We start from the raw sequence: 25,487 nt of genomic DNA, 5'->3' as shown, positions 1-25,487 counted from the left end.
GAAGATGGGTTTTAAAGTAGAATAGATTAACAGCTTTGGAGGCTTCATGCATCACAAGACACAGTAGCTAAACAATTAAGTTTACGATTATTAGATTTGTCCTTCATAATGGATTAGAAATGACGCAGAACATAGTTAGGGAAAAATCACCTGAAAATGAAGGCTCTGCGAGGGGGCTAAAGTAATCCCTCAGGTCGGCCATTGGCTGGATAGAGTTTAGATCTGAGATGAGACAGGGAGGGAAGGGTGTCGTTGAAGGTGAAGACTCACACATCCAATCTTTTTTCAACCCCCACAAGAAACTAATAACACTAAATTGAATGAGCGTGCCGTTTCAGCCCAAGGGGAGCAAAATATTACAAACAGCTCACTATATCATTCAGTGTAGCTTGACACCAAAGTGAATATAAATTGTCTGATGAGCTGATGCACCGTTACACGTGTCCACCGTCAGAATTGCAATGCTATGAGGCAAGAGTTCTCTCACTGGGCCATAGCTTGCGAAATACGAGAGGAAAAAATATATTTTAAAATTGTGGCAACCAATTCATTGTGTCCCCCGCCTAGTGCCTGAAGATGGCTGGGATAGGCAATGGCACCCCCTGCCACCCTAATGAAGAATAAGCGGTACGGATAATGGATGGATGGATGGATGGATGGATAGCGTAGCTGCTATATGAGCATTGGTGCATTAACAAAACAAACACAATAGATCAGTTTGAAAGTACTATTTCAAATGTTCTGTAAAGCACTTCATTACAGCCGCAGCCAATTCTGAAAGCGGTATATAAAGATGTATTGTTTTGTATTACCTTTGGCATGGGTCCATCTAGTGGCTGCATGATGCTATTTCATGCCCCTTGTAATGTGATGCGGCTTATATATGAAAACAGTTTCAAAACAGGCCCGTTGTCTCCAAAACGCCTTATCGTACGGAAAATACGGGAACTCCATTGACAGCCATGCTAGTGGCTATTCGTGGAAGCTGTGCATGTCAGTGACGGTTAAAGAACAATTAATTCTGTTGAATTTGGTTCAGATTCTTTCAACACTAATATTTTGCTTTGGGGGGTTGGAACTGAGCATGGGGCAGTAAGGGTGCGAATAGTAATTATGTTAATGACAGGGGTCGGGAACCTATTGCGAGCCATTGGAGCCATATATGGCTCTTTTGATGATTGCATATGGCTCGCCGATAAATATTACATATTATAATACATATTGTCGTTTTTTTCGTCGTTCATTTCCCGTTGGGGCTGCAGTTGGCGGAAAGCGCAATTTTGATTGGATGACCCTGACCTAGAATGGCCGAAAGCACCATGTTGATTGGATGATAGTGGCCGTCATGTTGAAAAAGGTAAACGCCCCTTTAAATGAGCCCAACTTGTGCACTTCAGCCTGAATGCACCGGAGCATTAGAGGAGAGAAAATGTTCTGATTCTAATTTGCAATGAAACAATACCATCGATGAAACAGTCGAATGTCAGTGACATTTTAACAAGCCCCATGTTAACGTTAGCATCGACATACAAACTTGTACTTCAGCGAGAAGTAGATTGCAGATAGCAAGTGTGGAAGCTTATGAGCCGTGTGCAGGCTAGCTAGCAGTAACTTCGCCTCTGGACCGGCAAATTGAATTTCATTCCGATCGTTTTCCTGGATTTTTACCAAACACGAGGAACGGAAAACCATTCATGTTAACGGTGAGTACTATCACAAAGTTATTTTAAATAATACATTCTGATATTTTGTTGAAAAGTGGCCGCGCGTTCGCGTGTGTGTGCGCGCGCGCGAGCGTTTGTATGTGCGCGCGCGTGCTTGTATGTGCACGCGCGCGTGCGTGTGGCTCTCGCTGAAAAACATTTCTAAATATTTCACTTTTATGGCTCTCTTAGTCAAAAAGGTTCCCGACCCCTGGTTAATGAGTTTGTGGAACAAGTGGAGGCCTAGAATGACGTCTCTTTTTCACCTGTGTCAAAGCAGGTTGCCCCGAGAGCAATGTCATCCAGGGCGACATCAGCACGGGAGCCTTGGAGCCAAACAGCTGTCACCTGAATACGGAACCTGCACAAAATCACGTTCAACATGTGTGGGTATAGGATTAGATAATTATTGTTTTAAATGCACTTCAGTGAAGTCCTTCCGATATTTTTATATGCTGTACATGAAGAAAATGTCAACAAAATATGAAACAATTTAAAACCACAGTTAAAAACAGTAGCAAAGCAAAACAATGAAACCAAAACAAACAACATGAAACTTGAAAGGCAAGGAATAGAAATGATAATGTGAGTGCGCTTACTGTATTGTGTTTCCACCATAATGAACACACCAATAATAATAATAATAATAATAATAATAATAATTTATAAGCGCCTTTCAAAACTCTCAAGGACACTTTACAGTCATAGGATATTTTTTCTGCGGGTGAGCAGCGGCAGCCACATGCGCCAGCATTCACTCAACCCGCAAGTAACATAAAGTTAAAAAAATTATAATAACAAATAATATGACTATTTTCATACAAGGCACGGCCAGGCCCACTGGGAGCACAGTAAGGTAGCAACAGAAAAAGGTAGATCACATCTGAGCTTCCGCTTAGAATTTGGTACCCTGAGGAGCAGCAGTGAAACATCTATATTACCACCTCAGCTGCCTTTAAACAAAAAGCATAACGAAGGCGGGACTCAGAGGTAATTAGGGGACCATTTAAAGATTGAAAACAAACACAAGACTCTTAAAATAAAAGTTTAAGTACAATGGCAGCCAGTGGAAGCAGGTCAAATAGGAGACACATGCACGGTCTCCTATTTGAGGTATCTGTGAGGTCAGTGGTTCTTAACCTGGGATCGATTGAATTATTCTCGGGGGTTCGATGGAGCCTGTGACATGGAGGTTAGGACACACCCTACTCATAATGTCAATTAGTTATGACATGCCTTCACTTCAGTTATGACTTGGCCATCACTAGCTGCATATGATCACATTACATTGCTTGTCCTAACAGTGCTGTGGGAAATTTCGTTCTCTCAGTCGTCACCGCAAGACTGTGCTGATACTACGTCATACAATCTCTAAAAACTATTTTTGGGCCATCTGATTTTATTTACTTTTTGCTGTTTTTAATAAATATGTTGTTTCGTTTCAATGTCTGGAATCTTTAAAAAACAATCACAAATGAAGGGTGAACGTCACTGGCGGACCGTCAAGGCCCTCCCAGCCTTCTCTGCTGGACTAAAAATATCAGAATCACGGACTGATGTTAATTATATTTTGTCCATTAACTTTTATGAAATAATTCCAAATTGTCTTTCAGCTTCACTTCATTACTTTTCCCCTGCTTCCAGATGTGTGTTTTCGTATCTAAGCATTTAACCAATCACATTTTAGCCATTTGTTACCAGGGTCAGAAATCAACCTGGTCGCCTTCACAATCAGTTCTGTGGGCCCTGCCGCATCAAATGTGTCCATCAAATTGTTGCTCAAACCAATCACATTTTGAGTTGATAACCCACAAGGTACCAACGTCTTCTTGAAGGTCAACAATGATTATGCTGAAGGAGGAAATAAATTGATTTGGTTGGAGATTTACATTCATTCATTTTTTATACAGATTTTAGATGTAGCACTACTGAAGGCCGATCGATGAAATCCACGTTCCGCCATTGGTGAACGCGCATATGAACTGGTTGGGTCCAGTACCTCTAACAATGTTAAGAACCACTGTTAAGAGGTGAACATCAATTGGAGATTTCTGAGGGAAAACTGTCTGACACTAAAATAATAACTTTACTGTTTGATTATGCCATTGTGTAAGTGCTTGTACTTTGGCAGTGCCCATAGCTAATAGGGAAAAAAGCAGAACTTGCCTTGATATGTCAACCATCCAGAGATTATGAAAATGGAATCTCTCTTTTTAATAGAGGTATACAGTACTGTAAAAACCTGACTTACAATCACCATAGGAACGGAAGGAAGTACAAAGCTTTCAATAAATACAAAGTGAAAAGCAGGGGCCCTGAAATTGAACGCGGTGGAACTCCATATGTCAGCTGTGCAGAGACAAGTACTGTACCAACATTTAGTGCTTTCTGCCTGGTTGCATCAACTGAATATCAATTTAACTCAAATTAAGTCACTGCCATAATGTTAGCGTGGAAATGTATCTAAAATAATAATAATTATTATTATTATTATTATTATTATTATTATTAGTAGTAGTAGTAGTAGTAGTAGTAGTAGTAGTAGTAGTAGTATAAAACTTTAGGGGTTATTACCAGAAAGTAGACTGCTGTTCGTGTTAAGCAGAACCGACTATTCTAAACTAGATAAAATATCTTTCTAAAAATAAGGAGGAACAAACTCATATGAAACAGCCAAAACAAAAGCGGTCAGAGGGATCAACTATTGGATGAAGTGAGATCCCTAACTGTAGAAACCTTACTCATGAAAACAATGGAGCAAACTATTGCAAATTTTAGAGCATTTTAGAGCATTTTAGAGCATATGCATATTGCATATTTCATATGCAAACAGGTTCAGAAAGGTTAAGAAAAGAGTCATTGGTTTTAAATAGGACATGTAGGTTGTGACAGGTATTTCTGGCCTCATTAACATTGCCCTGATCGTGGTGACAACAGTCTTTTCGGATTTGGTCAGAAACATTCAGCCGGTCCGTGTTCTACTTGTGTTTTGCTTTGCAGTATTCCGGTTGAGCGGAGTGAATTATTTCAGTGGACACAGGCTTTGGTTTGTTATGGACTGCTCGGATTTCAATGGAGCCGCAGAGTCTAGAGTGGTTCAACGAACCAGGATCAGAGCTCATCTGTGTTTACAGAATTCATAAGCCAACGAGGCGGCAGAGCGGCTTGAAAGCGGCACAGTGACCAGCAGTGTGAAGCATGAAAAGCCAACGCTTCTGAGCCGGAGTGATTTCATGAAAAAGTACTGGAAAAAAACAACTGCTAACAGTCCTGGCATAAAATTAGAACTCATCAGCATTCTAGATCAGAGACAATCAGACATAACACAGAAAAACATTTGTGTGAGTATGATAAGACACACATTGCATCGAATTAAAAGTCAATAAGATTTTATAAGTTAACAGGATATCACATGTGATCGCATGTCATCACATGCGAAAAACAAAATCCCCAACAAAAACGAGACAAATGGCACAATATCTGCAGTGGCGCACAAAGAACCGTGAAGAAAAGAGTTGAAATCAAGTTAAGATGAATGTGATGTGGATCCTTAGCAGGGTGGAGGAACTTCTTTCTCTTCTATGCTTCAATGCAACTACTGTAAGTCCCTGACATAAGCTAAAAGATTCAAGATACATTGGCTATCAAACACCAGCAGTGAGAATATCTGTGCAGTGCAGAGTCAACCTGGGTAATGCCAAGGAATTACTCATTCACTCCCATTCTCGAATTTATTCGGGAATAGAAAATATCACATGGAGCGCCATTCCCAAATTTGTTTGGGTTTTGGTTTTTCTTGCGGGGGGTGTCGATAAAGCGCTGGTCAGACCTGGTCTACAAATGTTTTTCCCTTCCACGGGGGGGGGGGGGCAGCATTTGGCTTTTGTACAGCCGCCCCCATTTGCACCTCATATTATTCCAGATCCATATAGAATATACAGAATTAGAAATTAACTCATTTTTTTCTGATGAAAGAAGAGAATCTAAGGTTTCTAACACTGTATTGTATGTTTATGTAGTCCTAAAACTCAATATTCTGTGGGTCCTGGAATTTGAGTGAAAATGACAAGAACCCTGGCATTGGAGTGGAAACATTTTTGCATATGTCTGGCAGTGAATGAGTTAATGACAGATTTTTTTTTAAAAATGTGAAAGGCAACAAGCTTCATTCTCTGTTTTGGTCTGTTTGACCCTGTAAGTATCCTAAACATGCTCCATATGATTCCTTCAGATGTATTTTGCGAGTTGAACTTGGCATGGTTCGACCAATCATCAAGCATTGGTAAATGCTGATTTTATTGTGGCCCGGCGAACTGGCACTCTGAGGAAAATATGAAATCTTACAAGCAAATTCAAAGAACTACAGTTCTATGAAGCAAAGGTTAAAATCTTCTTTTCCTTTAGGCATCTTTAGAGGTTTGATCCGCATGTTTGTTTTGGCCAAGCTTTTACGTCGGATGCCCTTCCTGACACAACCTTCTGTATTTATCCGGGCTTGGGACCAGCATAAGAAGGCTTATGTCCCTTTGTGGCTACAGAACAAGGAACTTGCTAAGTAAAAGGCTCCCAAACACAAAATGGTCATCGCAAAGGTTAAAATGACGGTTGTAAATGTAACTTTGTGCTTCAGATTAGGCAAACAGAGTAGGCCTTGCAGGCCCTGATAAAACCCATCGCTCCCAAAAAGCAATCTGAGTAGATGCTGCTGATCATGTGTATTCCTTAACGACAATGGACTATTGACTATCCACCACATTAAAAGTAATCAGAAACAGTTTTTGGAGCTCAAGAGGTCCAGCATATTTTTTTGGGCATCTACAAATATGCTATAAGAGTGCAAAGCAACAAAATGCTCACCGCCATTTGAGAAATACTCAATATAAAGTGTCTTGTGTATGAATAAAGTACCAGTGATGAATGTCTGTCAGCTGCAGGACAACATCCTCCCAGTCATCTTTCCACTGACCATGTCCCTCCCAGATCACTGATGCTATGGATGTCCCATTTTCCTCGACAGCCACTGCCAGGGAGCCATTGAAGGAGCCAAACAGATAAAAAGAGAAACGCATCTGCACAAAGAAATGTCATTTCAAACAAGGAGTTGACATTTATTGTGTATGACAGGGAAGTAAAAGTACAAGTCGGGTTACCTGGCAAGTTCTGTTAGCGACAGGAGGAGGGAAAAAGGCGCTCTCAACAGATGCTATGTGCAGCATATGTGTCTCCCTTATCTCCAGAAACAAAAAATGTCCTGGCGATAGACAATAAACAAAATAACATAAAGGATTGAGTCAAAATGTATCTTTTGTGCATCATTACAACACAGGAGTAGAAAAACTGAAAATCGAAAATTAAAAAAAAATTATAGATTCATATATTATATTTTGAAAAGTTTTTTCATTCATGGAAGGTGCGTCTTATAGTCCGGTGTGCCTTATATATGGAAAAAGTTTGAAAATACACGATTCATTAGGGGTGCGCCTTATAAACCAGTGCACCTTATACCTTTACTCCCCCTTCAAACCATCTATTTTCTTTCGCAAAGATTTTAACCTCATTGTCATACTACTCAGAGCTTTCACAGTCTAATTATTAGATGTGCCAAAAACTAAACGGAGGCTCAGAGGGGATCAAGCCTTTTCTGTTGCTCGTTCCACTATATGGAATGACCTGTGACTGAACATTTGACAAGCCCCCTCGCATCTTTAAAACCAATCTCAAAACTCACTTGTACTCTTTGGCATTCGACTCAGCATGATTCTGACTGGATCTTGGTTTCACTCCCTTGTGCTTTCTATTATCTTTGTGACTGCTTTATTTCCTGTATATGATAGTTGTCCATGTTAAGTGCTTTGTTACAGCTTCAGCTGTTGTTAAAGCTCGATATAAATCAATATGTGTTGTATTGTATTGTAAGTGGGAAGACATATTTTTAGGAGGCTCAGCAAGCAAATTCGTGGTGTTTGGAACATTGATATTTCGAATGTCAGGAGCATCGTCAAAACAAGTACTTGGTGTCAATATGCCCCTCGCACGTATTGCTTACCGGGCGTGCTGCTCAGGGTAAGGCCGGGCATGTCTTCTCTCTGCAGCAGCTCCTCACCGGCCACCCTCCTCCAAGCCGATTGCTGCTTGGACATGGACCAACCGCAAGCGTCCTGCTCAAATGAGCAGTGTGTGCCAAACGGCATTGAACCTGAGCAAGACAGCAGATTGTCATTAAAACTCATTGAAACAAAAGACTGCAGCTGCGACCAAGAACACCATTCCTACCTCATGCTAATTTCCCAGTGGAAAGCGATGAGTGTGTTGTAAATTTAGAATCAGGACACATGAAATGCTTCAGGGATCTTGTTATTGATACGACTACGGCAATTGTCGTCATCAGTTTTTATGACTGTGTTTGCACCTCACCACAATGGAATTAAAGCAATCAAGAGCTGACTGCCTGTGATGACTTTCCGCTTCAACGGAAGATATAAGTATGGGTAGTAGGCTTCAGGAGGCACCCAATGACTACTTCCCAGGATTACAAATTATGGTTATATTTAATCCAAACCCTCTGTATAAAAATGGTGCAGTTCCTAAAAATAAATTTCTGTGAAACCTCTTAAACTAACATTGAAAGTCTTCATTTCATCCACAGTTGAAATGTTTTGCTTCATTTTCATTGTGGCTGTGTATATGAGCACAAGATCATTTAATGGCATTGTCAACATTTTAACGGGGAAGTACACAGCCCTCACAAAAAATACAGCAGCCATTCAATTCAATCCTTCCTCACATTGTTATCCTGAAGGGTAAACAGTAAAATTCAATTGATTCCAAATGCTCATTTCAATCGGTAATGATGAAAGTGGTTGGGTTTTGGGCACTTGCATGAATTGCCAAAACACAGCAGGTAGCTTTGAAGCCTCAAAAGACCACCTTCAGCAAGACCAATTATTAGATGATTTGAGCCAACGTTTTTCTCCTGATGCAACTTTCGGGCAGCTTTTTGTTCATTACGATGGCAAAATTGTCTGTGAAGCAATCACACAGACCAATCATGTGCACAGCAAACAACTCCAACGTGACATGACTCAGCTAATCAAATTATTTTATTATTCAGAGCATCTTAGCGGATGTTATCAGTGTGTGTGTTTTTGTGTGTGTGTGTGTGTGTGTGTGTGTGTGTGTGTGTGTGTGTGTGTGTGTGTGTGTGTGTGTGTGTGTGTGTGTGTGTGTGCGTGTGCATGTGCGTGCGCATCAGTGTGTAGGTGACTGTGAAGCTGACAGGCAATGAGGAATGAAGACAAAAAAAATGAGACTATTGGAAAAAAAAACAAATATATGAAATGCTATCATTAGCTATGAACTCACTCACTGCCAGACGTGCATAAATGTGTCCACTCCAGTGTGTCACTCACATTCCAGAAGTCACAGAATATTGACTTTCAGGACTACATAAACATTCAATACAGTGTTACAAACCTTAGACTCTCTTCTTTCAAGTGCATTTCTAGCTTATTTGGTTCTGGAGTGCCATGAGGTGCAAGTGGGGGCGACTGGACAAAAGGCAAATGCTCCCCCCTTGTAGAAGGGAAAAACACCCCCTTAAAAAAAAAAAAAACACAACCCGAACAAATTTGGGAATGGCGCTCCATGTCATTTTTTCAATTCCTGAATAAAGTCGGGAATGACAGTGAATGAGTTAAAACTAGGTATAATTTGCATACTATATCTTTGTATCTTACACTAAATCACATAAGTTGGTAATCAGCCTCATGCTGCTCCAGCATCAGCCATTTCTTAAATTTTAATTAAACAGTAATTAAAAAGTAACAAGCCTTGTTTATTCCCCCTAAAGTGTTTTGGGACCAGGTTGGTATTCATTTGAGGTCTTATCAGTATTGTTCCCCTCGCTTTGCACCAGCACACAAGCCTTACACTATTGGGGCATGTCGACTTTTTATGTCCACTGCAAGCTTCCATTCACCTCCTTTGTTAGGTTTGTTGATTGTATTAACTCATTCACTGCAATTCACAAATTTATTCGGGAATGAAAAATATGACGTAGAGCGCCATTCCCGAATTTGTTCGGGTTTTGTTTTTTTCATGCTCGGGTGCCGATAAAGCGCTGGCCATGGCCTTTGGCAATGTTTGTTCTTTTCCACAAGGGGGCAGCATTTACCTTTTTCCATGTTAGCGCTTTGTTCCAGCTTTAGCTATCGTTTAAGCGCTATATAAACATATATGCATTGCATTATATTTTGGACAGCCACCCTCATTTCAAGATCACTACAGACCCATATAATTTAGGAATTAACTGTCTCTTTCTGATGAAAGAAGGGAGTCTATGGTTTCTCACGCAGTATTGAATGTTTATTGTGTCCTAAAACTTAATATTCTGTGGGTCCTGGAATTCAGGTGACAATGACAAAAACCCTGGCGATGGAGTGGACATATTTTTGCACGTCTGGCAGGGAATGAATGAATAGAAACAAATGCATAATTGAGATTTACAGGAAAGTATTCACTGTTTTTCTTGATTGTGACAAAATTTTTGACTATGGATACCATTTGAGGTTTGGGGCACATGGGGAGGGCCAAGCACTTCCCCCAAATGCATGTCGGGAATTACAAATGGATGCTCATGTTATCACTGCCAAATAATCCTTACCACAGATGAAGCCCTCGTCTTCTCCGAAAGGGCAGTCCGTGTGGAAATCACACACATAATTTCGCTCAATGCAATACTCAGATTGTTCACAGTAGAAACTATCGCCACAGTCCACATCCGGTGGGATGACCTCATCGTCTTCATCTTAGCCAGGACAGACAAGAGAAAAATCACACATCCAGATAGAAAAAAACATCCAGAAAGAAAATCAAAAATTGTTTTTTCTTGTATGCATTTACTGATTTGCCTTCTTGCTCTACACAATCAAACGATTGTATAGAGTATAACAGGGGAACTTCCACTTTTGATTTGAACATTACACGTGAAAGTCTATTGTCTCCGTGTGGGGGAGGGGGGTACTCTGCGCTCACATATAGCCTTGATGAGTCTATGGACTCACCTGACTGACAGTCAACGAAGTGCAGTGAGTCAAGCGCCACAGTTGTTCCGCCCTGCAAACATCCAGCGTAGCTCAGAGTCACCTGAAAGGGCTGATGTACAGGGCCTATGTCAGTCTCCACAGTTTCCCACTCCGTCCTGCAAAATGTATTAAATTTTTTACAAATGTTACACAAAATCACAACAAAAGACAATCATTTAAGGAAGAAGTAAAGAAAAAGGAAGTAAGATTATCCACTGAAAGAGTGAAACTAATAGTACCTCTTATTTTATTATCAAACAGTGCTCATAATAAAACTGATCTTTACTCATCTATTAAATATTCTATTATTTTGAGATGAGCAACATCAATCTAAGGATATGACAAATCTGTTTTAGTTCGTTTCTATCTTTTTGTATCTTTTTGTCGCTTTTTTATAGTGCTTTCTTCAATAAAATCTTGTTTATCTCTTCTTGTTTGGATGTCTGCTTTGGGGTCCTACATTCAGCTAATTCTCACAACGTGAAAAAATAAATAAATAAATAAATAAATAAAAATCAGGTTCTGGGATGGCTACATGCACAAAAATGCTCGGATGATCACAACTGTGGACAGTGCACTGTTCCCTGCTGCTACAAATTGGACAATACGGTCAGATTTGGTTGGGAGTCATCTGTACTTCTTTGATTATGTCGGACGTTTCGCTTCTCAACCAAGAGGCTTCTTCAGCGAACAAAAATGTTGCTGGTAGCTCTGGCCCTATATATATATATATATATATATATATATATATATATATATATATATATATATATATCCCTACTGTCCAGAGGTGGTGGTACAGAAAAACAAGAAATTCAATCCTTCACAGATCACCTCAACTCTAGATATCAATATTAAATTTACTCGCGAGGACATGAAAGACAACCAACGAGCCTTTTTGGATTGTAAAGTAATTATAAAAGATGACAGAGCGTTAAAAACAGAAGTCTTTAGGAAGGCCATGTACACTGACCAATAAGTACTTTTTGAATCCAACCACCAACTACAACACAAACTAGGAGTTATCACAATTGCCCCACTTATGCTCATCATAGGAGGTAGTTGAAGTATTCATTCAATAGTGTGATACACACCTAAAACTTGACTGACAGGTTTACATTGAGTGTTTGTTTGTGCACATCAGACTTGTTGATTCCAGTCGTGCAGACACTGACCCACACCCTTGTACAAACTTATTGTATATGCCCACCCACCCTTCTTCTGTCCAGAAAGATTACATACATTAATTTCCATAGTCCATTTTGAGAGAAAGCTCAGCTTTCATCTGCCCTTGAGATGGCTGCCCCATGACATTAAATCAATAAAATACCTGTTCTCATCTACGAAACAATAACCCCTCGCCCTTATACCCACATTGAATTCCGTTTCCACCCAGCCACTAGGAATATTGCTCCTCATGACCTTATGAGCCAGTAAGGGGACAGGCATTACACTCTGGGATCCTATTTGGTCTGATAGATTGCCCTGGCCTTCAACTGCATTAAATCCAAACTTGTATTCTTTCTACAACGCGTGTAGAAAAAGGTACTAATTCAATCACACACTAATTAAATGGGCAAGTTTGGAGAAAATAAACTACACTGACCAGCCACATCATTTCAAAATCTTACATCTATTGATACTTGATACAAGAAATGTGGTGGTATTCTTTCAAAGGCCCACCCAGAGCTGTGATTTAATTTTAGAATTATGTTGTTTACAGAAATATCTCTGAAGACACTTCGTTTTGGAGTCATGTGTGTGAAAATTCCCATCTGTTTTCAAACAGTGAGTGTGGAAAGCAGGGCTTGTTTTCTTCCTTGGCCCGTGGAGCAGAAACAGTTGGATTGGATTTTTGGATTGGATTGGATTTGCCTTTATTAGTCTCGCAGTGGAGAAATTTACATTTCACAGCAGAAAAATTATGAAAGAAATGAAAGTAGAAAAGCAAAATGCAGGAGCTGCTGGAAAGGCAGCCAGTCTCGCGGCGCCGTCTTGAAGTCAAAAGAACAAAAAAAAAAATTAAATAACAAATAACATGACAACACAAAGACACAGAGAGCCATTCATTCTTAAGCACTTCCTGTACCCTCTTTGTTACATAAAGCAGTTCCAGATGAAAGAGGAGAGGATCATAGCGTCTCTTCACCAGTGGATCAGGGACATCATGGTGGAATGTGCACGTCGACTACAAGCTAAATGTTGTAAGCAAACACGCAGCTGTAGCCTCCATTGAAGAAAAGAGATTGTCTCACATCTCCTGTCCCTCATGAATCCGCTTCAATTCCAAACCGCGACAGTTCCATATACGCATCGGCGCTCTGCCTTCCGCTGAACAAAGCGGGGCTGTGAAGATGCTGCCCAATACAGGCGCAAAAAAGCAAAGGAAAGGAACAGCGAATAAATTCTACCTGGCAATGGTGAGACATATGCAGGGCCAAGAATCCAAATGATCCGATTCTTTTATTCATATTAATTGACGACATTGTTAGCATTGTGTTCAGTTGCAAAGTTTTATAAAATGTAAATGTTTGTATCTGGAGAGGAATTAGAACTATAAAAGTTTATCAGACTATAGTAGTTGTCAAATTTCAGATCGCCGCTATTTGGCATGGAAATCTCATGCATCTACATATGTTTCTTTCCAAAATCAAACACAATTGTGAATTGTCTCCTCTTTCAAAAACATTGAGCTTGTATGATATTTTTTGTCCCCCCCCCCCCCAAAAACAGACGCATTCATGCATAATTAATTGCATAATGACTTTTCATTTCACACGCACTGTTCGACATGGAAAAAAATGATATGGTGTTACAGTTCTCACATGCCCTCGGAGAAAACTGCCGTATTTTCCGGGGTATAAGGCGCACCCTCAATGAATGGTGTATTTTAAAACTTTTTCTATTTATAAGGCGCACCGGACTCTAAGGCACACCTTCAACGAATGAAAAAAAGTTTTACAAATATAATCTATAAATATATAAAAGTTTTCCAAATATAAGGCACACCACATTGTATGGCGCTAGAGTAGAGGCTGGAGTTACGCACTACATCATTTACCGGGGGGAATGGAGTCGTGGCTGCTGACAGTAGTTGCGAGACCTGTTGTGGCTTAATATTACTTGACATATAAGGCGCACCGGTGTATAAGGCGCAGGGTCATCATTTGAAGAAAAGTATGCTTTTGGGTGCGGCGTATACACCGGAAAATACGGTACAACAGCGTGGCTCAGAACAAATGAATTTGAAACCAGGGAACTTTGGTAAATTCTGTGAGAGTTTTGTCGTAATGATGCCTATTCATGTATCATCCATCCATCCATCCATCCATCCATCCATCTTTTTTATATTGATTTAAGTAGCTGACCCCAGCCAATCAAAGCGGTTCCTCAAATTCTCTGACATCAGTGTGATGGAGGAGCACACACAAATTGACTCAAATGTGTTCACGGATGACATTGCTTCATGCAATATGAGTCTATACAGATAAACTGCAAGATTTCTCCTTGCAGATTATGGATTTGCCCGCGCATTATATGTGCTGCAGTTGAAGTCAACCTTGTAACCTTGATCGTGTATTAATGCTGAGCACATGGTTGTCAGTCTATGAGAATAGGGACTAATGTGTTTACAAACAGTAATCGTTTTTGCTTTATTGTATGAAAAAATGACATAGCCTTTCAATCTAATTTAAAACTTATAATAGTAACAAATAATATATTATTGCATTGCGTTTTCTGACCTGGTGTCCTCTCTTCTCTCAGGTTTGAGCATGAGGACGTTCATCAATGAACTGGAATAACGTGGCTTGATCAGGACTGTGATGTTTCCTGCCGATGGTGATGTCTCAAAGAGGGCCAAATGCAAAACACATTGGTGCGCACTTTTTGGCATGATCGGGCTGGTTAAATGGTATTCGCATCTCTTAGAAGCCTTGGCACCAGGGGCGGGGCTTAGGAGAAGAAAGTGACCTGAAAGAAAAAAAAGTTTGACGAGAAACAGTCAATTGATGATAATGTCACAGAAACGGTTTTATGCATGCTTGAGAAAAACAGCGGACTTGAATATCAATGACAATGACAAAAAAGCCATAACTGAAAAGTGCAAGTTCTTCCCCTATAAATATTTTATGTCATGAAACACGCGAGTGTGGAACTCTCACCATCAGAGCTCCCCTCTGAGTAGTCCGCCTCAGGCATCCAACCTCCTCGCTCGGTTTGCCGTGCCGACACCGTCGACCAGTCACTTTGCTGACTGTGATTTGATAAAGTCCAGAGACAGGGTGACTCGAAATCACAGGAGAAAACTGCAAGATAGGAAGTATGTATCACTCAAATATGTGGGAGCGTAATTCAAAACCAGAATGGAAGTCAGGGGGAAATTACAGTAATTTGTATAAGTGTTCTTCTTCAAGCCAAAACCCACAGAAGGTCTTTGGTCTTTCATCACGTGCATTGCCAAACTTGCATCAATTTAACACGTTTGCAGCATATATGCACAAATGCTCAAATACAATCGTGGGAAAACTATCGGAGAAGAGGGGAAAATATCTTTTTTTAATTGATTATCTATTCAAGACTGCATGTTGATGTACTCAAGTGATTTTATTTGCAGGAAATATACAGAATGTGAAATAATGAATCACCAACCAACCAATTAGCGCATCCCTTGCAGTTGAATTCCGTTGGATAAAATGAGAAAGACCAAAAGTATTCTATTCATGTTAAGCGAATGTTTGTGTGAACATGTCAGAGGCGTACAGTTCCTTGATAAACAAGTTGGTCATGTGACAGCTGGAGAGGAAACAGGCATTTCCGCTAAATTGGCAAATGGATTCCTTCAGCGGATAATCAGAAGATTTTTAGGAAAATTATCTTTCTTTTTTGAAAAATTGACTTCATTTCCTTCCATCATGATTTAATTACAGTCAATACTTTTCTCACAAAGGAGTGAAAAATAATCAGCTTTCATTATCTGTGTGAAGCTGCTTTATTGCCTTCTGATGCAAGAGGTGTATGTGAAGATATTTTCTGATGGTTTTCATTTGATGGGATTACTTTGCAGTGAATAAACTCGAAACTGTCCCACCTCGCAACCTATTAACTCATTGACTGCCAGACGATGTGCAAATACTATGTGTCCACTCCAGTGCCAGGGTTTTTGTCATTTTCACTCAAATTGCAGGATCCACAGAATATTGAGTTTTAGGACCAGATAAACATTCATTGCAGCGTAAGAAACCTCAGACTCTCTTCTATCATCAGAAAAAAAGAGTTAACTTCTAACTTATATGGGCCTGGAGTTATCTGAGCTTGAAACAGGGACGGCTATACAAAAGGCAAATGCTGCCCCATCGTGGGACGAAAAAACATCTGGTGTAATTTGAAATGCTCCCCACCCCCACCCACGCAAGAAAAAAACAAAATCGCAATAACATCGTGAATGGCGCTCCCCGTTATGCTTGTCAATTCCCGAATAAATTCAGGAGTGGCAGTGAATGAGTTAATGACAAAATATATATGGAACATAGGAAGGGACAAAATGTGACAATAAATTCCTCTGAAATTAAAGTGTTAACTCTCTTTTTCGTGAAATTAATTTCCAATTTTTTAGTTTTTATTTTTTTTTACTTGAGTCAGGGCATATTTGGTACATGAGGAGAATCAAACAGTACACCACCAAATTACAAAAAAATGTACATGGGTTATTTCTGAACTGAATGCCCTCTAGTGGAGAGCAGTTATTTCTTGAGTTTGTCATTATACTTTGCTGGCATAGATTGAGGAACAAAGAGTAATTATTTGTAATACAACTGTGTATAACTTCCAGACCAGTTCTGTGAAAATTTAGGGTTCGTGTTAGGGTGCACAAACAATCGAGATGAACTGGAGCATTTTTTTCTTCTCTTCTCAAAGCCAACAAAGGATGCCTCTAAACGAGCATCCTTATGATTATTCACTGGTGGCAGGAGAGTTATACGTTTTTTCCCTCCCTGCTCAGAAAATTAAGCATGTCACCACTTATACATGCCCTTTATTTCAAATTGAGATTATATTTTGTGGGTGAGCAAAATCAAATTAATGCCTCGATGTGGCCGGTATGTTTACTCATGCCACCCAGACATCAATAGGAAGATATTTTATATGTGTGATGTTATGTACGCAAGTCTTATTAGATCAATTGATACTCCACCAGAATCATTTTAGTGACTTGTATACTGAAATAATATACCATGTTTTCTGGTGTATAAGGCACACCTAAAAGCCTTAATTTTGTTCAAAAGAAGATACTGCATCTAATACGCCGGTCTGCCTTATATGTGAAGTAATATTGAGCCACATCAGGTCTCGCAACTACTGTCAGCAGCCACCAACTCCTTTTTATCCACGTAGAAGAATTTGTGCATAACCCCGCCCTCTACTGTTGCACCTTATAATGTGGTGTGCCTTATATTTGGAAAACTTTCATTTATTAAAATATTATATTCGGAAAACTTTTTTTGAGTTATAGTCCAGAGGGTCTAATATATGGAAAAAGTTTGAAAATACAGACGCTCCCCAACTTACGAACAAGATACGTTCCGGTCGTTCGTAAGGTGAATTCGTTTGTAAATTGCTTCAGTGTAATATTTTGCATGAATGTATGTTTAAGGCTTATATAAGTATGCTTAAGGTTTATATAAGTATGTTTAAGGCTTGTATAAGTAACCTGTATTGGTTTGTACTGAAAAATATCCATTTAATAAAATATATACTCTATAAAGACATGTACTTGTACAACTGAAGAAAATACTGTGTATGTACCGTTATTCGTAACTCGAATGTAGGTGAGTGTCTGTACACCATTAATTGGGAGCCTTATATGCCGGTGCGCCTAATACACCGGAAATTACGGTATTTACAATTGAACAATTTCGTTATCAAGGTCAGTTTCACTCTATACCATTAAATTAAATTTCACAATAAATAACCATTACGGTTGAGACATCATTGTTTATTATACAATATCACCTATAGTTCTGGGTTAATGAAATAAGATGGAAACTTTTATCAATCCCAAACACGTTTGTAAAACTTCAAGAACAATAATTACTAAAAAGCAACATTTTGAATTGTGAAGAATTACAGGATATTTTTGTTATTGTAACTTTCAGATTTAGGATATGAATGAACAAGCCATTCAACACTGTGTGCAAAATAACGTTGGCCATTTGTGATCATGTTGACTGGCTATCAGCTGCTGAATCCGTGCATTAGTCACAAGTAATCAGTGAGCAAACACACAAAAGCAAAGCAACGGGGGAAAATGGCAATGTAGTAAATTAGTAGTAAATTAAGCTAAGCAAAACATTGCTTTCCCATTATGAGTTTGTTGGGAAACGTCCTTTATATTTGTGAATTTTTACTTTACCTAATCGTCACGGTGGGTTTTTACGGTCAAAAATGACTTCTCGGTTACAGAGAGGGTAACTAGCTAATCTATATCATATTGTATTTAAAATTCTAGACATTTATGTGATCGGGAATAGAGTGCTTTTTTTTATTTTCAGAGATCCCCATGTCCCTGACTGTGACCTGTCAGCTCATGTATAACTCTTACATTGATCGTCTTCTTGTGAGTCTGAGTGATGAGGGAGAAGCTGATCTGACAGGTTGTCCTCTAGAAACCCGTCTTGAAAAGCATGGCAGTGGCTGCAGACTGAGGAGAGAGAAAGGAAAACAAGCAAGTCAACAATATTTCTAAATCACAACGATAACATTGTGTGTTGGAAGAGGGATACGTCGAAATCATAAAGGAAGGCAGGCCTTGAGGACCGAAGTTAGTGACCCCTGCTGTCGATGAAGGGTTAAATTATACTAATTCCGGGCTAGCGTGTTCAAACTTGATCAAAAATGAAACAGACCTGGTGCCTATTATCAGATACGATAATTAGTGATCATCTCAGACAAGTCAGGACTACTTCTCACCGGGGTTAAACAATCACGAGGCCAGATGCTTGAGTTGGGATAATCACAAGTTTCCTGACCGCCAGAACCTTTTTCAATTGACGTCATATTTGAAACTGTGATGATGCCACAACACAAACAGCAATGCTAATGCATGTGCTTCCAGATGTGTTTTCATATTTAAGCATTTCACTAATCACACTTCAGCCATCATTTGTTACCAGGGTCAGAAATCTACTTGTACGCCTTCACAATCAATTCTGCTGGCCCTGGAGCATAAAAATCAATGTCGATGATAATGTTGCTATAACCAATCAGGTTTCGAGTTGTCGAGCCAAGAACCTTCCCGCATGCTCTGGTAAACATCAGAGTTTTCGCAAATTATGAAGCCGTTAATCATAGTATCACTCGCCACTAGTAACAAGAGCCTTCTGGCCAGAGCTAGCTCACTGTATCTGGACCGAACTGGCCCCACACCCATCCCCTTTCAAATTTCTGCTATGGACTGCAAATTTCCCCATTGTGGGACGATTAAAGGCTTTCTGATTTTGATTCTGACAAGAAAATACATTTTTGTGTTGATGTAATTGCAGTTTTGTCAACCCACAATAGCTGAAGGAGGAGAAAAAATGGATTTGATTGCAGATTTACTATTAAAGCCATTTTAGAGACAGACTTTTCAAGAAAAAAATGGATATCATTAAGAAAGGTCAGACAGCTCCGAATGTGTCAGAAAATAGCAAATAATATTGCAATTGTATCAGGTTATTATTGATGCTTCGCCATCCTGTTGTTCAATCCTCTCTGCGGTGTGAAAGACGGACTTCTAACCTCATATCATGAATCTAAACAGTGTAGGTGTTCAAATCGCTGACATGTTTCGGCGACTCCTTCCACCTTCGTCAGAGTTTCCTACAGACTCTCTGACGAAGGCGGTCCGTAGTGTCTGTAGGACACTCTGACGAAGGCGGAAGTAGTCGCCGAAACATGTCAGCTATTTGAACACCTACACTGTCTGTAAGTAAAGAATCTGCTTAAAATTAGATATCAAGTAGACAGACAGAACTTAGTACAACGATGAATCCTAACATTTAGGTAGAGAGTGCAACAAAAGCAGACAGAATAAAGGTGAAACAATGAGCACTGTATCAAAATCACATCATTCAGCAGCATCCTGTCACATCTCGTTGCCATCCGGGGCGCGCCCCGCCCCTCCTGTCACCTCCTCCGCCAATCTTGGGAGACGGCCCCTCCGATCATCATTCACCTGGGTTCCCACAGCTGATTGTCATTCACTGATTGTGCCTTCTGCCTATATCTGTCTGTCGCGCACTACCGTCTCCGTCGGAGTATTTTTGGTCATTGCCGTTTCCACTTCCGTGTTGCCAGGTCTGCTGTCATTTAGTTATCTTCCTCCACTCTTCCCTGTTTGTTATTATTTGATGCATGTTCCAGTAAAGACTCTTGATCCATCCAAGCCTGTCACGGCGTGTATTTCGGGTCCTTCCCTATCGCCAAGATTCCGTCGCTCGAGTTCTGCCTCCTTGCACTCGAGCGTCGTAACACATCCCAAATTGGCGTTGGGAAAAGAATTACATGTATGCAGGGAAAACATATATTAGTGTTTTTTTCTTTTTGTAAGATGTCTGGCTTTATCTAATTTGCAGTCTGAGTTGTTGGCCAACAATGCAGTTTGACCTAAATGATTTCCGGAGAACCGTACTGGAGGACAAGAGCAAGACTTTCCGGGCAGCCTGGGACGACATCAAGTTCCCAAATATTCAAAGCAGGTTGATGGAATTGTAATATTTTGATGTGCCCACTTAATTAGCCCACATTAATTGTACCCACTCTGACACAAACCCTGGCCCCAGGCAAGCCCCTCATGTAACATTGGTCTTGAACTACATAGCCAGGTTTGATCAGTCTCGGCAGCAACCCGTCGATCAACAGTCTTAAAGAAAATCCTCTCTTTCTCGACTGCTTCCTTTACTGATCGAATAGCTAATCCAGATGAACAAAAAAAACACAGAAGTCCGGTCAACTGACTTTCACACCTAGAAGTGGTGTCAGTGATACCATTCATTCGAAAGAGGTCGCTAAGCAAAGTGTGCTTGGTCAGCTGCCATGAAGATGTTTAAATCTGCCGTTTTCCAGGTCAAAGCACAAAATGTCATCCAGTATTTTCCTGTTCCTCTGGCTGTGATTGTTTGGTGGACCTGACAGTGCGGCTGCAGGAGGAAATCCTACCATCTATCCATCCATCCTCCCATTTTCTAATCCGCTTATCCTCACGAGGGTGCTGGAGTCTATACCAATTGTCCTCAGGCAGTAGGTGAGGCACACCCCGAAATGATTGACAGAAAAACAACTCTCCGTGCCCACGCTCACACCTAGGGAGAATTTAGAGTGCTCAATCAACCTACCATACATGTTTTTGGAATGTGGGAGGAAACCAGGGTACCTGGAAAAAACCCACGCAGGCACGGGGAGAACATGCAAATTCCCAACAGGAAAGCCAAATTGAACTTTCTGCACTGAGGCAAGCGTGCTAACCGATCCACCACCGTGCCACCCAGAAGCAAACAAGATATTTAAATAAAATGTATTTACGTAGAAAGGATGAAGTGGTTTCGCCTTGTGCTTTCTGATCTTTTCAATTCAACAATTTCGAATCATGTGGATGTTGGGAAAAGGCACCTGAGTTATTCACTAACTGCATCATGACACATGAAATTCATCAAACATCATTTTTTAAACTGTCAATTTCAATTGTGTAATGCAAGATTCTCAACACTCTGAGTGTTGAAGACACTTTTTGGACACTGTGAGGAATTTATTAGAAGCATGAGGCAACATGGAGGCAATTTCCACTACATATAACAAGTCATGAGAGATTCTACTTCTTAGCTCTGACTGTATCTTTTTTATTTTGAGTAATTGCTTGTGTGCTAATTGTGTTGTGAGGAAATGATGTTGATTAATTGGGTATTGTGTGAGTAAATGTGAGTCAAAAAGGAGAGCACAACTTGGCTGCAGCCAGCCTGTTTCAGTCTGAACCAGCTGAAAGAAAATGACATTAACTTTTCTACAACCACTCTATGGGAAAAAGCAGCAGTACTGTGGGATCGCATTATTCGGCACTGATGTGAAAACAGGATCGAGAAAAATCTGATTTACCGTAAATCTAGCTCATGATTTGCTTTGGCTTGGGAAATTCGTTTCTATGGCGCAACATACTGTTACTAGAATTTGTACCAAAGACAGACATGTCATAGACTATCATTAACCTCTATGCTGTAAAGTCATAATTCCATTAAATATTTGGGAAAAACTCACATGTAAAACAGTATGGCTGGAACTGAGTGTCTTGTGAGACATTACAAATCTGATAAAACAAGTTAATTATACATTATTTGTAATCTCAAAATATACTACAGGGATGTCGGAACTGTTATGGTTATGGTTTACTTCTGTAAAGCTAGGTGGAAGGCGGTTCCCTCCAGTGGTGCACCTGTTTGTCAGATGTGGACTGTATGATGTCCTATTATTATATATTTATAAAATAAGTATATTCTAAATGTAACATTTCATGAGTCAAATATGCTCTACCCAAAAAGATAGCCTTCAAAATATTTATTTTATCCCAAGTCAAGTCTTGGAAGATTACGTTTTTTTTTCTTCATAAAAACAAGTACTGTACACTGAGGCTCTGTTGTAAACATGTTGCTTGGGGGGAGATGACGATGAGTTGACAAGGCACATGACACCACACGTGATATGCTGGACATTTAAGGAGCATGACCGGCAAACAAGGAAAACGATGATGGTATCGCTATAGATCATTGTAACATAAGCCCTCGCTATTGCCTCTAAACAGCCACGTTACTGTGCCAAGACACCCCTGGGGCAAGGGCAAAAAGGCCAAGTGTGACAAATGAAATTATTTAATAAAAGCAGCAGGGGAGCTAACGAGGGAGTGAAGCTATTAAATGGCAGTTAGGATGAATTGAGCTATGGAGCTTCCTGAATGCAAGAGAGCGCTACGGCATTGCTTACAAAAAAGAGGGACATTCATTAACCCTTTCAGGCAGAGTGGTTACTACACTGGGCGACTTATCGTGTTATCAGGTTACAGGGTGCATGAAAGGGTTCAAGATACATAAGAACTACTTTTCATCGGTGGTGGGCCATGGATTTCATCGCTAGGCCTTCATTAGTGCTATGTCTGAATCAATCCAGACTGAAAAAAGTGTAGTATCATTTATTATTATAAGCCCACTAGAGGGTACCATTAACCAGTAAATAACTGACCGACCTTTCTTAAAAATGTCAATTTGTTCTTGAAAGGTCCGTACAGTAAATCTCCAACCAAATGCATTTCTTCTCCTTCAGCCATTGTGGGTTGACAAAACCGCTATTAAATCAACACAATATACAGTATTTGCTTATGCAGCTCACTACTGATACAGTGTGCTACCTCTGGCCAGTATGCTCTTGCGGCAAGTGATACTATGATTGACTGATGACTACCCAATCATAGTTTGCGAAAATTCTGACGTTATCCAGGCCTGCGCGTCACAAACTCGAAATCTGATTGGTAAAAGCAACAGATATTAGTTAAAGCAACAGACTGTTTGACACTGCATTTGTGCGACAGGGCCCGCAGAACCGATTGTGAAGGCGTCCAGGTAGATTTCTGACCCTGGTGACAAATGATGGTTGAAAAGTGATTGCTTAAATGCTTAAATACAAAAACACGTCTGGAAGCAGCGCACCAGGGGGAAAGTCATGAAAGGAAACTGGAAGACAATTTGGAAGTATTTAATCAGAATTCAAAATATAGTTAACATTAGTCAGTGATTAAGAATTTTTTAGGCCAGCAGAGAAGGCTTTGCAGGCCTTGACCACCGCTGCTTTTCATAAAACACAAATGAGAGGTATTATTAGGGCTAAATAACATTTGGAATCGCCCTGCGAAAATCTCAAACAACTTTCCACACCCCTATCTCATCATCCACTTGTTCCATCCAGAAAATTGAAAATGGAAAAAGTCAAGGAAATAATCCGAATAGTTTGAGTCAAAACAGCAGCGGATGCTTGTAAATGCTGCTTGAGGATGAAGGCTGTGGCAAGGTGGTTAGCCTCAAACTATCCAGCGGCAGAGAATGTGGTTGAATGGTTCTCATTTAATTTGATTCAAGCGTTTGGTTATGAGGTGAATCGTGGTGCTGGTCCTGACCAGCAGTAAATTGCTCATCTTGACTGTAACCCAAATCGTATTATGTTCGAAGGATTGTGTTTTATTTGAGACATCGAAGATTCATTTCAAAATCTTGACGAAATCTTTCCTATGGCTAATTACTAGGATTGTTTTGAATGTTATGGTGTCAAGTCCGAGTTCTACACTTCAATTCTCATCAGACTATCACAGGATGGCAGTTGGAGGCCATTACAAGTGGAATACTTCATTTAATGCCATCAAGATAGCACAACGGAAAATAAACAGCAACATGAATTTATATGGACTAGCCTGCTTGACAAATCTCTAATCCATTAAAAAAAACAGACAGGTCAAATCCTTGATTGAAATAAAAAAATGTAAAAGACAACTTTGCCCCCTACAGCAAGTAAGCTGCTGCAGATGTTAGGGTGCTTACATGTGAATTGACAGAACATAATTATCACTGTTTTAGCCTGAATCTGCACGTATACTGTAATGATGGCGACTCGTGCCCTACATTCCATCCTCAAGCAATGGACTCTTATCATATCTTCTTGCATCGCATATCATGCTTGTATTAAAAATAACCTCTTACTACGGCAACGACAAAAATGAACCCTTTCTGGGTTACGACAGTGGAAAGCATATCATTTTATCAGGTTACAATGCACATGAAAGGGTTAAACAAGATTAACTTTCTGCCTTGCCTCAGATTTATGCTAACTCATTCACTGCCATACGTGCAAAAATGTGTCCAATACAGTGCCAGGGTTTTTGTCATTGTCATTCAAATTCCAGGACCCACAGAATATTGAGTTTGAGGATTCCATAAACATTCAATGGATCCTAAGAAACCTTAGACTCTTTGCATTCATCAGATCAGACAAAAGAGTTAATTCCTAAATTATATGGCTCAGGAGTTATGTGAGCTTGAAATGAGGGTGGCTGTCCTAAATACAATGCAATAAATACATATTGGTTTATATCACGCTTTAACAACAGCTGAAGCTGTAACAAATCGCTAACATGGAAAAAAGGGAAATGCTGCCCCCCTCGTGGAAGGGAAAAACATTGCCAGTGCTTTATAGGCACCCCTGCATGATAAACCAAAACCCAAACAAATTCGAGAATGGCGCTCTCTGTCATATTTCCGAATAAATTTGGGAATGGCAGCGAATGAGTTACTGGAGTAGCACTACAGAGGGACTCTCAAATGTCGGCACATTTTTTAAACATTTTTTTTCTGTAATTGCAGACTTTCAAACCTGCTCAACGATATTTTCTTTGGACAAGATTGGGGGCCGCTTCCTTGTCTCCATGTTAAACTCATTTAGGCTGAGACGAAGTGTGCGTTCCCGGCAATTGGATAGCGGTACTAAAGCCACGCAAGGATGTACAAGTACCGTGCATTTCATATTACAGAGGCAGAGAGAACAATCATAATACGTGACCATCATTCTTCATTTCGATTACAGCGCTTTCTGGACCTCTGCTAACTCAATAATGCTGCTAAATGACATCGTCAGACTT

At 40.0% G+C, this 25,487-nt stretch overlaps 1 protein-coding gene across 1 annotated transcript in view; it reads right to left on the bottom strand.

Annotated features, from left to right (window-relative positions):
- ltk (leukocyte receptor tyrosine kinase) overlaps window positions 1–25,487 on the bottom strand; it is a 68,069-nt gene that overhangs the window by 32,349 nt on the left and 10,233 nt on the right. The window contains exons 2-11 of the mRNA XM_089004697.1: window positions 18,387–18,485; window positions 14,950–15,093; window positions 14,530–14,758; window positions 10,766–10,902; window positions 10,366–10,509; window positions 7,750–7,899; window positions 6,854–6,954; window positions 6,612–6,772; window positions 1,970–2,064; window positions 151–222 (exon numbers count right to left, since the gene is read on the bottom strand). Of these exons, the coding sequence (XP_088860823.1) occupies window positions 151–222; window positions 1,970–2,064; window positions 6,612–6,772; window positions 6,854–6,954; window positions 7,750–7,899; window positions 10,366–10,509; window positions 10,766–10,902; window positions 14,530–14,758; window positions 14,950–15,093; window positions 18,387–18,485 (1,332 nt within the window). The remainder of the gene's footprint in view (window positions 1–150; window positions 223–1,969; window positions 2,065–6,611; window positions 6,773–6,853; window positions 6,955–7,749; window positions 7,900–10,365; window positions 10,510–10,765; window positions 10,903–14,529; window positions 14,759–14,949; window positions 15,094–18,386; window positions 18,486–25,487) is intronic.

Source organism: Hippocampus bargibanti, linkage group LG09 (assembly GCF_051943395.1).
Source record: "Hippocampus bargibanti isolate YZ-2025 linkage group LG09, ASM5194339v1, whole genome shotgun sequence".
Classification (NCBI taxonomy): Eukaryota; Metazoa; Chordata; class Actinopteri; order Syngnathiformes; family Syngnathidae; genus Hippocampus; species Hippocampus bargibanti.
Note: the sequence above shows the minus strand (reverse complement) of the source record. Positions and strands in the feature narration are given on the sequence as shown.